We start from the raw sequence: 17,478 nt of genomic DNA, 5'->3' as shown, positions 1-17,478 counted from the left end.
TCCCCCACCAGCATAGATTAGCTGATACACATTTTGGGTTTCACATGCTGAGGTTGCATTTTTATTGCACGGTTCATGGCCAGAGACTTACCCATTCCCATTATCCTCAGTCTCCTTTCTCTATCAGCAAATTGTGGAGTTGCTCTGTTCAGCCTTTTCCCAGGACCATCAACCCTTTCCAGAGCCTTGGGCCTAGTCTGGAATCTCCCAGCATAATGAAGAACTAAACCCTTCCCTGCCCCATTCAGTATCATAAGCAAGGAGTTTTACCATCAAGGGATAAACAATTTGGGATGTGATCTATTGGTTCCAGAAGACTTGTTTTTCCAATGCTAGTGTATTGTAGCTTTCTGGAGGTTGGTGACACCAGAAAATTGTCCCTCTGCTTCTGGGCAAACTCAAAGCATAGTCAAAGGACACAATCTCAGCCATGTCTCCATGACTGTTTGAACCTATCACTACATGAACTTGAAGGAGGTAACTACTTGTGCCCACAGCTCAGTCAGTAGAGCATGAGACTCTTAATCTCAGGACAATGTGTTTGAGCCCCACATTGGACAAAAGATCCCTGCATTGCAAGGGGTTGGACTAGACAACCCTTGTGGTCCCTTCCAACTATAGAATTCTATGATTCTAATGGCACACATGGCTGTCTGACGTCAACTGGAGTGAGACATTTTCCTTTCTTTTAGGCAAGGGTAAGTTCAGACAATGACTAGGATGAGCCTTTTTCTGCATGTTTAGTGTTTGATCCCTTACACTTAAATCTATTAGTCTGTCAGACCTTGTAGGGTTGCTTGGTCATTCGAAAGGAATGTCAAGTCTTGGTGTGTGTTTTTGAACATTTTTCTTTGATGAACCTGCGTTTTGTCCTTGGGTCTCTAACAAATTCCCATGGATGTGCAAAGAGGATTGAGCTGGAGATTGGGGTGCTTACTAACCTGATCTGCAAATCTGTATCTATGCCTCAGCTTTGTAGCCAGTTCCTATGTCTGGCCATAATACATTAATCACCATTGCCTGAGATGTTAGCTAGGCTGTCACCAGGGAGAAATCGGTTCATAAGAAAATGGTTTAAAGGCCATCTTCTACATCCTTGAAAATGTTTGGCTCTGCTGTGGTGATCTTTTCTTCTCAACGGTAAGTAGCTCAGAAGACACGAGCTGATGACTAATGTTCACAGTGCAGAAGGTGTCTACTATCGTCACATGCATCATGGCTGCTGCTAAGGGTAGTACTGTAAGCCAGTGTTTCTCAACCACTGTTCCGTGGCACACTAGTGTGCCGCGAGACGCTGGCTGGTGTGCCGTGACGTGCCGCGACGAGAAGGGCGATTTACATTGTCACGTGCCTGGCGGCCGCCAATATACAACGCTGACCCACCGGAAAGCAATATTTGGCAAGTGTTTCTTACAGTCATAATTATAATATAGGGCGGCACAGAGTTAATTTTTTTAACTTTTTAAATGGTGCTGTGCCTCGTGATTTTTTTCACGGAACAAGTGTGCCGTGGCCCAAAAAAGGTTGAGAAACACTGCTGTAAGCAGCATGTCTTCCAAGGGGATCTTCACCATGACCAGTTTTAGCACTTAAAACAGCTTGTTTACCATGTGACAAACCACTTAGGAAACACCTGCATTTTAGTCCACAACTTTGGCTAGCTCTCCAACCCACTTATGTGGGATGGAGACAATAATTTATGAATACCATAAGGAGAAAACTTGAGTGGTGCTGCCCTTTTCTCCCTGGACATTCATGACAGTACTAAAATATTCATTAAGAGTCTGCCCAAGTACGTGTTTCCCTACTATCTGTCCAGTTATGGTACAATGTAGCTCTAGCATGTAGGAAGCAGTTCCTTGGGATGGCAAGATTCCTACATGGTGTGGACTGTTATGCTGGGTGGGGAGTGCAAACTGATTTTCTCAGTCAACATCAGGAGAAAAAAAGACGGTATCACAATTAGAAAGAAACGTCAATACTGAACAGTGTCATAACTAGTCTGTGAGCCTATGTAAACTTCCCTGAGAGTAAGCCCCGCTGAACACAGTGACCCTGAGAAGACAGGCATAGGATTTTGCTGTTAAGCTTGCAAGTAGTGAGGGCAGTGTAATGAACAAGGTGGCCAGTTTGGACAAAAATGAACAGGGACAAACTCCTGTTCTGTGACTGAGTAAGATATTTGTTTGGTTTGCAAGACTCTCTCCAAGCCCAGCTTGCCTCACAGGATAAATGTAAAACACTTAGAATGCTGAATGGTGTGGAAATGATAAATAATGTACTGTTTCCATGCTCACGCAGCTGATCTGAAGTGACAGAACCCTATTAGTGGGATCAGTCTGGGCTCTGGAAACACAACTTCAGTATGGAAACATAAGAAATGTAAAGAAATGAGAGGGAAAATCAACGTAATGCATGAATAATAATAAAGCCTCCCACTGCAGTAAAATTAAATGTCAACTAATTGGAAGGACTTTTACCCAGCATAATAAATGTAAATTGTAAGCTAAACAAACAAAATGAATGACTTTATTCAGACTGAGCATTTCTATGGCTTTCTGCCAAAATTCAAGATAGCAGCCAGCAGAAGTGTCTATAGTCAAGTCAGCATTTCAGCTTCTCATGCCACTGGTGGTGAAAGCTGCCCAGTACCTGATAGAGAACCTTGATTGTTCTCAAAGTGAGTCAAAATGACTGAGTGGATGGAGAAACCTGGGCCTCAGGATACATAATACAGACACCATTAAGAGCTCTTGTCTTATGTGAGTCATAAGCTTGACTAGTTGATGGAAGATGTGATATAAAATGCAAAGGAAGGCCTGAGGCTTAAGCAGCAGAAGCTCAGCGGAACTAGAAAGCCTCAAGTCAGGGCTCCAACAACTCTTCCAGAAACACTCAGCTGCTCTGCTCTCCTTTCAGTGGGGAAAATTCTGGAGTGTGCGACAGGTCTTGCTCTCAATCTGGGTGTTGCTAGGAGTGTGGAATGATGAGCACTCATCCCTGCTTCATCTCCTCCTTGCATGCTGATGCACTGGATTGTCTGTCCACCCGTTATTAAGGATTAATCCTTCACTTCAGAAAGTAAGTGCAACCGGGAGCTGAAAGGGAGACAAAAGAAAGCTGGTTAATGGTTCCAGAGATATGTGCACGAGCCACAGGATACAGGAGTCTTCCTTGACACAAGTTACGAAACCAGACAGGATAATTCCAGATAGTGTTAGCTGCAGGCAGACGAAATGCTGCTGTGGTGGTTCTGATCCCTGCTGTGCAGACTGAAGAATAGGCGCTGCTATTCTATAATAGTCTATATGATTGGCAGGGATCAGCAATCACATGACTGCCTTCTCACAGTAAGTGCAAGCTTGCTCTAGGGAAACAGGTACCTGCTATTTCCTGGGAGACTGAAGCTGCCACCTTCCGCATGCAAAGGAGATGCTCTGAGCTATGGTTTCTCATAACGTGCGCTACACATGTAGCAAGTTTTACTAAAATCAGTTGACTGCTCTGTGTAACCTACCTTGAGTAGCACTAAGAATATTAGCAGCATTTTACAAAGACGATGTGTCAAGCATCACACAAACCCATGGAATTTGGAATGATATCTGGGCCAAAATTGAAGTTTTTGTGAGCAATGGCTGATCCAACAGAACAAGCATATTAGCTATTAAAAATTAAAAGCTGGGTCACTGAACAGAAACTTTCAGTACAGTATCAAATTAAGTGAATTCCCATGCTATCAGCTCCACCTCTGTGCATGGTAAGCATTTATACTTTAACTTAAGGAATACTGCAAATGCCAGTGCTCACAGAAAAATTATTGGCCTTGTAACAGTAGCATTAGAGTTAAGATAAAACTTCTATTTCAACCCCACATTGCTTTAAAACTAGTATGCAAAAACATGTATATCTGTGACTAAAGTCTGCTATGGAAATAATCTATTTTGAGACCATATTTTTTCACTTTCTCTTTCTTTTTTTGCTGGAGTTAAACCCTGCTATATTGCAATAACTGTTTGAGCTAATGAATGAGTCTTTGCCTTTCCCCGTCCTACTCAGTTCATAGGCTTTGAGGATTCTGGACATCCCAAGGCCACTTCACACATTGCAAGTTTGGTTTTCAAGCTCCCAACACACACTCCGCCATACCCACACACATTAAAAGGCATCTTAACACACACAGATACTTAATCATTTCCAGATGCTCTATGCCTGATTCATGAGTAGCCAAAGATGTAACTTCATGTTGGTTTGCCCTACATTGATATTTTAATCACAGGAGTGACCTTTGGGGAATATTGTCATGCATGAAAAATGTTCTGTGCATAACAGAACCACTATCTGAGCTTGATTAAGAAGGCTGATTTCAAACAGCTTAAGAAACCACTGGGTGAGATCCTAAGGTCAGAAATACTCAAAGAGAAGGGAGTCCAAGATGGATGGGAATTTCTTAAAGGTGAAATATTGAAGGCCCAAATGCAGACATTGTGGCTGCTTAAGGAGCTTACAGATGAGCTAAGATTTAAGAAGGGCATGTATTAAAAAATTGAAGAAGGGGGAAATCATACAATTTATTAAACATATATGGCAATGATTTCTATCCAATGCTAGGGGATTCTTGGGCAAGGGAATTATTGGCCCTCTTCGCCATGTTATTGTCTCTTGCAGCCCTTCAAATGTCTCTGAGGGTCAGAGAACCCTCTGTGAAGGCCTGGAGGTTGTTGGAGGAGAGGCAAATAGCCCCAATCAAATAGTTAGTAATTTTTAAGTGCAAAAGCTTTTCGGAGGGTTCAGGGGAATGTACAAGGAAGGGCTGGGTCTGGAATTCCCTTGTTCAATATCACATATACAAGATCAAGATGAATTGTCACCCATGCAATAAACAAACACATCATCAAGAGAGATATGCTAAGCTTCTCTCTCAAATGTGCCAGCTTATCGTATTATGTTTTGTTGAAAAAATGGAGGGAATCATTAAAAACAATGAACCTTATCTGCAGGCTGAAATTGTATAGTCCAAGATTATTCCATCTCAAATCACTCATCCTACTCTGCTCTCGACTCAGAGAGCTGGTTTGACACACTACTTTTTCTCTCATTCCAGAGTTCCAAAAGTGTTTTCTACAGCAGAGAAATACTCTGTAGACTTGGATTATTTGGACTCTTTGTTGCATAAAACCAGCAGATAACAGGAAACATCTTCTTCCTCTTGTAAAACAAAGACAAAGTGGCTGACTCAAAGTACTAGGGGCAGGTCATTCTCATCGGCTGAGGATTAAAAGTATCTGTTAATTACTCATTAGAAGCAAGCACCAACCCTCAGATTTAGTGGGGAAGGTGGCTACAGTGTTTGACATTATACACCAGGTGCTCTCTTGAGAAGAGTTTTGAGAAAGCAGCTTTCAACTTTGCCGGGATTCAATCAACTTCAACTGAAAATATGGTCATTGAATAAACAGTTGCAATTGTGAAAGACGGTTTATTTTAGAACTGTAACTGCTTACTAAGAAAACCTAAGGGTGGAATTACACGTTACATACAGTTCCATAGTTCATTTTTCACTAGGGTATTTGTGCGCGCGCTCTCTCTCTCTCTGCATTATGAAGTTGCTGAGGCTGCAATCTGAAGTGGAAAACTGGCAAAGGGCAGAGGGGCTTCTTAACCTTTTCACCTTCATGCTATTATTCCACTGAAACTCATCCTCCAGTTATTTTCCCCACAATTGGAAAGAAAAGTTGATGCACAAAAATTTGTTACAGTGCCAGTTCTGCAGCCTCCCACCTGAAATGCCATTGGAAGGGAGGTTTCAAACTCAAGACAACTTACGCTGTCAGTTTTGGTAAGCAAGAGAGGCAGGAAGGTGAAAATGAGGAACGGAATTAAAAGGGATTACTATTGTGCAGGAAGGAATGCATCACTGCACAGAAGTTGGAGGGATTCCTGTTTCCAGCTGCTCCTGCTGAAGGATTTAAAGATATTGCTGACAATGAGGAGCTTTCTGAAACTAAGAGCCAAGGCTCTCAGGGGCCAGAGGTTTCAACACAAAAGATGCACACTTAAGAACTCTTCTGTCTTTATAGAAGCCCTGGGAACCTAAACCTACAATATAGATGATGGAAAACCTGCAAATAGTCAGGATTATAGATGCTGCCAAAATTCACTAGACTCCACTCTGAAAATGAACTTCAGGGGCTCAGTAACATTTGCCTAAAAAGAGATAAAAGAATCAAAAGCACTCCATATTTTTCTCAAACTCAGATTAAAATCCGATTGGGAGAAGCCTTCCCAGGTGACGCCTTGGAAAGCTGTCCCTGCTCACCTAGAGAAGATTCTCTCCATTGCCTTCTAGGGAGCTTCTTTATGAGGCTGCCCACCTTGCATAGGGGATCTTATTGTCCCACGCGCCTCCCAGGGAGATGAGTTTTTGCCGCCCAATAGTACTTTGGGGGAAGACTTGGAAAGCAAAACAAGTGCAACAATTAAAATTTCCATTCATTTGAAGGGGGCTGCATTCTACAGAGTACCGCAAGTGTACAGAAAATGGATTTAAAAGAAAGCAAAGCAGAGAAGAAACTAGTGAAGGTAACTGAACATTGCTGAAAGCCCTGACTTAATCAATCAAGATTTTATTGTACAATTCAAGGTATTGGCAAATTGTGAGTTATGGTTGGAAATGTGACTGTAATACAAGGGCAAAAACTTGCAAAAATCATAAGCCTTCATGTACGTGAGCGGCAAATATACGAGGGTCCGGCTGCTTAGCTCAAACAGCAAGAGCATATAGAATCCATTATTTATTTCTTAGAATATGCTGGCAAGTGACATATTACTATGAACAGACTTGCTACAGGTCTTTATTATGGCTAGTCTTTTCCCTTTCACAAAAAGTCCCACCCTCACATGTTCTCGTGGGGGGTGAATATGCCCCTTTTACTCTACTCAATTATGGAAGGAAAATATTTGGGAGGCGCAGATGAGTCTTCTGTTACCTTAAGCTGGCCCTCCCTCCACTGGCCTTTTCTTTCTGTGCCCTACAAGTGTATCAGTGGCTCTGGATCGGCTGGACAAAGGTCTAGTTCTGGCGAAAATAATGTGTGGGGAAGCTTCCAAAAGACCTGGAAAATGGGGGAAAATGGCTTAGTGTGGGGCAGGTTCCTCTGCTTCTTTTCCACTTGGCTTATCGCCCATCAATTCCAGAAAAGTTGACAATGACCTGATGCGAAATCAAACTGCAACACCATGAGAAGCTGAGTGTGTACTCCATATAGTGAAGGGGATTTCAACATACTCACCAGCATGACAGAAAAAAGTAAGTTGGCTTGGAGATGTTCCATTTTTGTATTTGAGCTTTTCAGGGGTGGGAAACTTCCAGCACTAATATGGATTCAGGACAAGAAAACACTCCCCCTACTTTAGTTAAAAGTGCTTTCTTCATTCCTCAGTTAAAAATTCAGAAAAAGCTCCGCCCAACATGACGTATGCCTGGCACAAGCAAGGACTACTCCTTTTCCGCAGCATGGAGTGGATAGGCCCTATTTTCTTAAAGTCTGCCATAAAAAGTAGCTTAAAAATTTGCATATATATTTTTGGCCTAAAAAGCTCAACAATTTTGAGCAAAAAATGCTCAGAAACTGTCCGGACTTTCACTGTTTGAAATATGGCAACCCTATTTTATGACATTTCATGTTAACTGATGTCATGGCTGAAAACTGATTCCTGTATTGCAGGGGGGTTGACAAAACGACCCTTTGGGTCCCTTCCAAGTCTACAATTCTATGATTCTTGTCAGGGCAGACAAGTTACAATGCAAATGGAAAACAAAAAAAAGGTTGGCTGCAATGCCTTAGTTCTCTCACCTTTGGAGTTTGTGAGTGGCTCACAGGATTTAGCACTGTTAAGGCTATTCTGGAATCCATTCAGATGCCCTTCTGTGGAGGTTGCCCTGCTAGACAAAACACTGAATCAGAGTATAGCACAAACCCAACAGGCTTCTATTATAAGCGCTTATGCACCAACACTGGATGCCGATGAAGACATTAAAGAAAAATTTTACTCTCAGCTGGATACCGTCCTATCAGAGACACCTAAGGAAGATAAAATTATCCTCCTGGGTGATTTTAATGCAAGAGTTGGGCGAGATTTCGATCTGTGGCCTGGGACTATTGGGAAAGAAGGAGTTGGCAACAGCAACCAGAACGGAATCTTACTTTTGACGATATGTGCAGCACACAACCTTGTTATTACCAACACACTCTTTCGACAGAAAAATAAATTAAAAACTTCATGGAGGCATCCTCGGTCAAACCACTGGCACCTCTTAGACTATGTTATTGTCCATGCTAAAGATCGCTGTGATGTGCTCCTTACCAGAGCTATGACGAGCGCTGACGACTGCTGGACAGATCACCAACTAATACGCTCCACAATGGCTATCAAGATTATACCTCAACGCAGGCTTCAAGGAAGGAAACCAAGGCGCAAAATGAACACTCAAGCCCTTCAAGACCCCATTAAGCAGGATTGCTTCCAAACGACTCTTAAGGACCATTTGCTTTCAGAATTCCCTGACAACATTGAGGAACACTGGACTAAGCTAAAAACATCCATTATTGCAGCCTGTGAACAAACTATTGGATACCAAACCAAGAAACACCAGGACTGGTTTGATGAGAATGACAGTGAGATTGAACACATGATTGACAAGAAAAGGAAGGCCTTTCAGATCTGGCAAAGAGATAGAAACTGTGCCACTAAGAAAAAAAGCCTATGCCAACAATAAGGCTGAGTACTAAAGAGTACTAAAAAACACCTGGTGGATTAAAAAAGCTCAAGAGATCCAGCACTTAGCCGACACTCATGATGCACAGAGTTTCTTTAAAGCCACAAAGACCATCTATGGGCCAATAAATCATGGCATATGCCCCCTACACTCAGCAGACGGTAACACACTTCTAAAAGATAAAGAAGCTATTGCACTGCGCTGGAAAGAACACTACCAACAACTCTCACAAATTCCACAAAAACAAGTTAGAGATGAGCTTGCTGTATCTCCAAATATGGGAGAGTTGTGTACAGCTGTTAACCAAATGAAAAACAACAAAGCCAGTGGACCTGTTGGGATACCTGCCGAAATCTTCAAAGTGGGTGGAATTGAACTTACACAACAACTTCACAAGCTCATTGAAAAAATCTGGGAAAGAGAAGAAATCCCAGCAGACTTTAGAGATGCCAAAATTATCAATCTCTTTAAAAAAGGTGACGGAACTGATTGTGGAAACTATTGAGGCATCTCTGTATTACCTGCGGCCGGCAAAATTCTTGCAAGGATCTTAGCAAACCGTCTGGTAACAATATCCGAGGTGACCCTTCCTGAATCCCAAAAGAGTTTTCGGCCTTCTAGGGGGACAGTGGACATGATTTTCACCGCTCGACAGTTTCAAGAAAAATGCAGAGAGCAAAACCAACCCCTGTATATAGCGTTTATTGTCCTGACTAAGGCTTTCAACGCTGTAAATCGTAATGCCCTGTGGACTGTCCTTCTGAAGGTTGGTTGCCCAGATAAATTTGTAAACATCATTCGGCTCCTCCATGATAATATGACAGCAACAATAGCAGATAACAATGACTCTCAAAGTGAACCATTCACAGTGGGATCAGGTATTAAACAGGGTTGTGTTATTGCCCCAACTCTTCCCCAGCCTGGTGCTGTTCATATAAACTTCCCTCCAACTTCCAGCGCCAGCAACCATGATCTGTGGTCAGGGACGATGGAAGCTGGAGTCCAAAACATCTGGAGGATTCTACATTCAGAGATGGTTGGGCTACTCAAAATGGATTCAGTTCTCAAATAATTCATGCAGAATCCATAATCAATTTCCTATGAACAATTCAGATGTTCTTCCATAAAGTAGTGCTTTGGTTCCAGGAATGTTTCATTTTGCCAGGACTTGTGTTCAGTGAATATCAAAACAAAGAAATCATGAAAAAATGAGGCAATGTGAAGGGTAACCCGGCTACATAAAGATTTTCAATTAATGCTGTATGTACCAATTCAGTTATTAAATTCAGAAAGGAGTACATTTTCATGACAGCTCAAGTACATGTCGAGAAGACTGACAGCAAGGTGCCACATGCAATGCCTGTCAGGATTTCTCTATTTTCCTAGTTTGAAGCTGAAAACATGGGTCTTCCTCAGAACTTCAAGACCATTCCTTACTCAAGCAGCACCCATCATTTGGCTGACAATATCCCTATAAACTTAACACAGAGATAGAAGTACACAGAGACAGAGTAAGTGAAGCAAGCAGCTTCAATTTTGGTGGGTTGCACAGTGCTTTTCTTTCTTATTAATTAATTCATGGAAGCAAACAAAAAACAAAAAACCTGCATGCAGTAGACATTGAGAATAAAATATTCCAGCCTAAAAAAAGAATACTTTCAGTCTGACAAGTGGAAGAAATGAAAAAATATATACAGTTATAAAACAGATTCAGCATAGGGACAGAATGGATGGGTCAAATTACTTTCACTGTATGAAAACTGTAATATATTGGACCGTATCTTTGCTACTTTGCAGATGTAATGAGAACTTGATATACACATATGTAATGTAGTAGATTATGTATTTTACTTTTTTAAATGAAAAAATAGCCCTAGAAGAAGTTACAGACCCAGCTCAAAAGATCTACAAGTTCCATTATTGAATTCATATTCAGACATAACTTAGACTTAGGCTGGGTCATTTTCCATCCGAAAATTAAAATCTGAAGTAGCCCCAAGGCATTTTGTCAGGTGAAAAGCATTACATTTTTGCTCACTGCAGCATTATGAATTAACACTGCTGCATTAAGAACTGCCTTCTATCTCTGAGCCCTACCCTCTACCTCTTTTTCAGCCTAATACGTTGCTATACTTAAAATTACAATCTTTGCAGAGATGACTCAGATGTATTTCTCTATTTCTGACCACTAAGCTTGGACTAATTTAATATCCCCAAATTCCACATGCTCTTAGATGTTCTGCTGGCAGATAAACATATACTTTCCAATAGAGTTGCTGATCTTCCACTTGATCATAGGTCACTGCCTCCTCCTTTGTTTCCTGACAGCTGCATTTCCCCTAATTTCCAGATTCTCTCTCTCTCTCTCTCTCTTTAGCACTCCTCTTCCTACCCATGGTTAGCCTTTTGCTGTTTCACTTTTCTTTATCTCCTTCCACACTTCACTCACTTTCTCATTTGTCTAAATCAAAGTTCATGCCCAGGTCTTTTTCCAATGGCAGCTGACTCCAGGGGGTTGGAGAAGCAACACTGAAAACTTGGTTTCTAGTAAAAAATGAAGTGCACCTCTAGGGCATGCAGCACTCTCAGCAGTACCCCATCTGAGAAGCACACTTACCGGGCGACCCCTTAGCTAACCTGCTCCCAAATTTTTTAATGACACCAGTTTCGCCCTAAATTCCATGACTTGGCACTTCAGTACTTTGCAAGCACCTGGATCTCATCAAGAATTGATGTCTGGATTCCAGCAACTGTTTCCTAGAGGTTTGCCCTCAAGTTCATCAAGGAGCCTAGACAGATGTTTATCAAATACCAGAGGTCCAAAAAAGCACCCGTGGTTTCTAACAGCTGCTCAGCACCTGGGGCACATCAGGGTGATAGAGCCTCTCTCTTGGTGAGATGGTTGCTCATACATTGAGCCTGCCTACTGATCTAGAGAGAGGCACCATCCTGACAAGGAATGTGCTCTGAGTTGCAGCAACTCCCTACCCTAGAAGCCTGAAGATGAATACAAATCCAATGAGTTTGAATATTAGTGTCACAGGACTATCTTTATCATTATGTTGAGAAACATACCAATTTAGAGTTATATTTCAATAAATAAACATTTATAATCCACCAAAGTCCCCAAACATTTAATTCATAAGTTGCATGTCTTTATAATGTTTCCTATATTTTTTTAAAAAAGCAATTCACTCTTACAAATTAGGAAGTGATGCAAAATATATATAGCAAGAGATGAGCCTTCTTTGTCTAGTTCTTATTACCTTCCTCGGTGGGAAAAATATGCCCACTTCTCGCTCTGGGATCCGGGGCGAAAGAGGATGCGTTCCCGCCCCGTCCCGGTTTAAAAGGACTGGAAGCCCTGCCCCGGCTGACCCGATTGGCCAGCCTGCTTATGACGTGGCGGGAATTCCCCCCCTCGCGAGAGGGCTGAAATCTCAGCCCCCATCGCGAGAGTTCTGTCGGGCCAAGCCCACAACCCCACCTCCGTGTTAGCGGAAGTGGTTTTCTCAAGCTATTCAAATATTGCTGAATTAGAAATATTCATCTTTAGGATATCCATCATGTATTCAGCAATTTTAAAATATCTCTAGTAATTCTCTTTCCTTCTAAAGATCATATGTGGTCCAGCTGAGACTGGAATAATGAGATGGTTCAGATTTTAGGTTTTCTTTATTGCTCAAAGACAGTTTTTCTAGAAACCATTGAAGAGAGATTCAATGGTTGTAGCATATTGTACCTATGATGAAATGGCAAAAAGACAAGGCAATAGGCAGCAGATTTGAGATAATATAGATAGAAATATATCCAACATCGCACATATTTACATGGGAATGGGCCTCCATTAAACACACAGGATTATTTGCAAGTAAATGTGCATAGAGTGGCATTGCAAATTACCAAGACTAGAACACAACAAAAGTAAGTTTGTCCTCCAGAATACAAAATGGTTTAACATGAACAGATCAAAGGAGTCATGTGGGCCAATATCTTGGTTGAACCTTTCCTTCAGAAGCTTCATGGAGACACATGCTCCACAACCTCCCGAGGCAGCTTGTTCTGAACTGCATGTTCTCTTCCTTATCTCAATACCTTGCACTGGAACTTGCACAGTTTAGTATATTCCTCCCCCACACCAGAGGAAAAATATTACAAACGTAGATTAAAAACTTGAAGTTTGAGTTTGTTTGGAACTTAATCCCTTCCTGTTAAGGATTTGGGGGGTGGGGGTGGGGGCGGGGGGCGGGGTGACCAAACATAAAATCTCTTAGCATTCTTAGATGTAATGGAATTCTTGACAGTGGAGTTCAAAAGGCTGGAAATATCAACAAAGAACAAATGGTGTGTATTAAATGGCTGAAGAACAATGGAAAGCATAAGACTTGAAGCACCTAAGAAGTAGTTTTCGTTTGAATTGTTTTTTAGTAAAAGGGAATCTCTCTTGCATATAGAACATGGGCTGTCTCTCCCCGCCCCCTGATCCTGTAAGAAAGACAAACTGGGCAATACAAAAGGACACACAGATCAGTGAAAGAGGTTTGGATGTGGTCAATCCAATCCCCCCGTTGTTCTGGAATATATTGGGAGCTCTCATTTCCGTGTAACTGAGAAAAGTCAGTATGTGATCCCACAAATTGCAAGAATAGACTTGGAGACTTGTGCTAGAGTCTGAACAGCAACTCAGAAAGTATTTCCGGAATGGCTCCTTGCAGCCTCCAGTAATTGGACTATGCTCTGAAATTGTGAGGGAATCTTTTACTTTTTTCACCCTTCTATGCATTTTTGATGCTGAGTTTTTTCCGGTTTTCCCACACTTATGCCTGTCACAGAGCAGAAACCACAAGAACGCAGTAAAGTAAAGTCTGTCCAAGGAGCTGCAATTCCATCTCACAAGGATAAACATTCTCCCTGCCAATATGTGAGTACAGCACACCGGCATCTTCAAATAACACATCTTGCTGAAAAGGCTTGTCACCTGAACTAACATGCATCACCTCCAGGACGGGGAGAGTCAAACCAAAGCTATTATCAGCACAGGACTATTGAAACAGGTATGGCTATCTGTACTTGTTGAACTGACCAATTTAATTAACACCTGGATCCCATTTTAATGTATAAAAATTGAAGGGGCAATCATTCTAATAGAACAATAATAAAAAAACCTGTGACCAGAAAGAAAGGAACAATGACACTGCTCTGTGCAGTACAATAATCTCAGAGTTGGATGGTCAGGGAAGGAATTTTGGGCTCTTGTTCGTACTCACAGTACATTGGCACATAGGAATCATTTGCAATGTTTGTCAGTGAACACAGTTCTCCATCTTACACTCTTGTAGGAAACAGAAGAGGCAATGGCCATACCTGTTCATTGTTGGGGATTTCCCCCTTTTGTACTTTTCAAACAACAACAACTGTGCTACATAGACACCTGGTTACAAGAGAAGCCATGCAGACACACATTCACATTGTGTGGGGTTGCGGTGGAGAGTTGGATACACCAGGCTACCAAATATGAGTATGCTTAAGTGCTAGAAGGTTCCAAACAACCATAACAGGGCAGCAGGGATGGAGAAGGATTTTCTTTAGTCCACATCAGATCAAATTCAAAACTCTGTGTCTTTAAGAAGATCAGAATGTAGTTATTAAGCAGATTGTGTGCTGTGCCACTTTTTGCAATGCAGTTTAAGTTCAAAAGATGCACACAAAAATGCTGATATACAAAGTGTACACAACTGTGCATTTTAGGGAAATTCATATAATTTAAATGCAATAAATACAATTTTGAAACCACTGGAGAATGGTTATACTAAGGAGTGGGTCTCTTAATTCAGATTTTGGCCTGGCTGATAGACATGTGAGACATTGTTGGTCAGGAAACATTGGTGGCTCCTCCTTCTGGCTGTGCTTATGTGCTCCAGAGGAGGCACCATCCTAAGGATTAAAGAAGCCCTTTAAAAGGATGGTCCTTCCATCCCTATGGGTCATTATTACTTCAGAGGATGCTGCATACTGTTGTATCCATCACTGCAGCTACACATATTTCACCTGATGTGAAGGCTGCCTAGTCCTATAGACTGGGGCAGCGAAGCAAACATCACAATTTAAAACAATAAAGATTTATAATGCAACTCAATATCTCCAAAGATAGATAATATAATTTACGAGGAGCTTGGAGAGGCTTCTGTATAATGAGAGACTGAGAATAATGAGATTGTTTAGTCTAGAAAAGAGACAAGCAAGAAGCAGCATGATGGAGCACAAAATAACAAAATGGTCAAGGAAAGATAAGTCAGACTCCAACTTAATGAGTTCCATAAAAATAGAAAGATGACAAGTTTACAAGCAACAATGATTTCAATACCTCTCCAGAAACTATACTGAAACTAAAAACTGAGGACAATACAATATGAAATTGTTCTCACATTTAAAACATCAACAGTTAAGGTTTTTGTTAGGAGTCTACAGAAGTAACAAAAGCAGTCTATCACACTGCAAGAAATAAACCATATCACCAGTACAGGGAGATAAGAATACACTTCTATATGTATTTAAGATAATTTGTTTTTAAAGCTTTCTTTGTAGCATTAAATACAAGTAAGAAAGATACAGGATAGTGGCTAAATTACACATTATTTTTTCAAACACAGACATAGATCAGAACAAGCATACATCACAATACAGAAATGCAAAGTTTTCTTGGCTCAAAATTAATACCCCAGTATTAGAAATCCATGACAAAGAAACAATGATCAGAAAGTGAAGTGTGCAATGAGAGGCCCTAGCAGGATGAATGCCAGCAGTGGGGAACTTTTGACAGCCTGCCATGTCTGTCCCACTGTGTGCTGCACACCTACTAATCATATGGAGATCGGAAATGAAGAGCAGGCAGGCAGATCTCTTATTTCCGATTTTAGCACTAAGCACCACAGAGCTAAAATTGTGGGTAACTGCTCTGATTGCTCTTTAATATTAAAAAGATAGAATTTCTGCCTATTCTCACTCCAACGTTGGAGTGGGGCTAGGAAGCAAGGCTGAGTTTTAATCTTCCTCCAGACTTATAGTGATACTGTCTAAAGAGCAGGCAGAGGGATTTCGCTAGCCACCTCCACCCCTGGAGAGGAGGGCTGGAAATGGTGATGGTGATGGTGATGGTGTGTGTGTGTGTGTGTGTGTGTGTGTGTGTGTGTGTGTGTACAGTGCATGGACCTGTGTGCCTGCATGCCTGCTGTGTGTGTGCACTGTTCCTCTGCATTTTTGGTGCATGTGAATTTATTTTGTGCATGTTTGTTTTGTGATGTTCGGATTCCCAAAAGGTTGGTCAAGTGTGAATCAGGCCCTTGGGGTAAAATAGATTCCCCACCCTGGCTGTATGCCATAGCAAAGCCTTTCTCAACTTTAGGCGCCCAGATGTTGTTGGACTACAACTCCCATCATCCCTAGCTAGCAGGACCAGTGGTCAGGGATGATGGGAGTTGTAGGACACCACCACCTAGGGACCAAAGGTTGAGGAAGGCTGCCATAGTGTATAGCAGTGATGGTCAAACTTGCCCTCCAGCTGTTTTGGGACTACAACTCCCATCATCCCTAGCTAGCAGGACCAGTGGTCAGAGATGATAGGAACTGTAGCCCCAAAACAGCTGGGAGGCCAAGTTTGGTCATCACTGGTGTATAGCAATTCATCTTACGGTATTTAAGTTACTTCTCCCCTCCTTCATCAAACAAAAAAAATGTTCTTAAAATTTATCTAATAGTTACATTAAACACTAAGGATACCCCCGCCCCCCAAGGAAAAGTTAGTCATTTACTGCCCATGTTTCTCCATCAACACCTTTCAATAGTGAGTTCTGTTTCAGGAACACAAACTTACTTGGAAATCCTCTGAGATGCCACCTTCCTAATAACTGCTTGTCTATGGCTGGCTGGGGGCTTAGGGATCAAGTTTGAAGATGCACTCTGGGATGGCATCACCTTATTCAGGTTCGGTACTTTCTGGCTGCTAGAAATGGCACTTGATGTCCTGTGGGCACCAGAATTAGTTGATAGGGTCATAGAGCTGATGGTGGATGTTGGGAAGTTAGCAAACAGAGCCTAGCAAAAAAAGAAAGAAAGAAACATAGATTTAATCTGCCTTCTATGAATAGGTAATGGTTTGTCCCGCCAAACCATTTCTACTTGAAATTTACGATGCAATACTAACTTTACAAACACCTTGTTCTATAGTTCACTGTGCAATGAAAAAGTAATTGAATTTATGCTTTTCTCCAATCTTTAGAGCCTTAAAATTCCTGATGTTTGCGAGATTATTGCTCAGTGCTGCCTTTGCATCTTCTCTAATTGCATGCAGACGAGGAGTTCTATCACCCAGTGGGAAGAGTCAACAAAGCAGCTTCTAACAGCATGACTGTCAGAGGCTGAAGAAAGGTCAGGACTGTTTTTCTTGGGGGCAGCAGACATCCAAAAGGCTTTTGTTTCTCTGGTGTGCTGTAATCCTGGCTGTTCTACACTCTAGCCAGCATACAGAATGACCTGAGCTTCTGGATTCAGCTTCAAAGAAAGCTATCCCACTGTGAACCCCCTTAGTGTATGTTAGGAAACCAGGGGAAGCTACTCTACAAACAAGACAGCAGCAAGTGAAGTCAGAGGTTTGACCACACAGCAAAAGAAGCCAGAGCTGGGAAAATCTTGACGCAGATAAATGG

General features: G+C 41.7%; 1 protein-coding gene across 9 annotated transcripts in view; it reads right to left on the bottom strand.

Annotated features, from left to right (window-relative positions):
• Nucleotides 1–2,507: 2,507 nt before the first annotated feature.
• The window catches only part of TTLL5 (tubulin tyrosine ligase like 5), a 112,532-nt gene continuing 97,561 nt past the window's right edge, over nucleotides 2,508–17,478 (bottom strand). For 2 of the 9 annotated variants that reach the window (XM_088672412.1, XM_088672403.1), the window contains exons 33-36: nucleotides 16,647–16,867; nucleotides 7,854–7,942; nucleotides 6,987–7,112; nucleotides 2,508–3,098 (exon numbers count right to left, since the gene is read on the bottom strand). In XM_088672412.1, the coding sequence (XP_088528538.1) occupies nucleotides 6,988–7,112; nucleotides 7,854–7,942; nucleotides 16,647–16,867 (435 nt within the window). In that variant the 3' untranslated portion in view covers nucleotides 2,508–3,098; nucleotide 6,987. The remainder of the gene's footprint in view (nucleotides 3,099–6,986; nucleotides 7,113–7,853; nucleotides 7,943–16,646; nucleotides 16,868–17,478) is intronic. The other 7 variants (XM_035108158.3, XM_088672409.1, XM_035108181.3 and 4 more) reach the window with 4 other exon arrangements.

The sequence above is a fragment of the Zootoca vivipara genome, chromosome 1 (assembly GCF_965207765.1).
Source record: "Zootoca vivipara chromosome 1, rZooViv2.hap1.1, whole genome shotgun sequence".
NCBI lineage: Eukaryota > Metazoa > Chordata > Lepidosauria > Squamata > Lacertidae > Zootoca > Zootoca vivipara.
The sequence above is the reverse complement of the archived record's forward strand: the minus strand, read 5'-3'. Positions and strand labels throughout refer to the sequence as shown.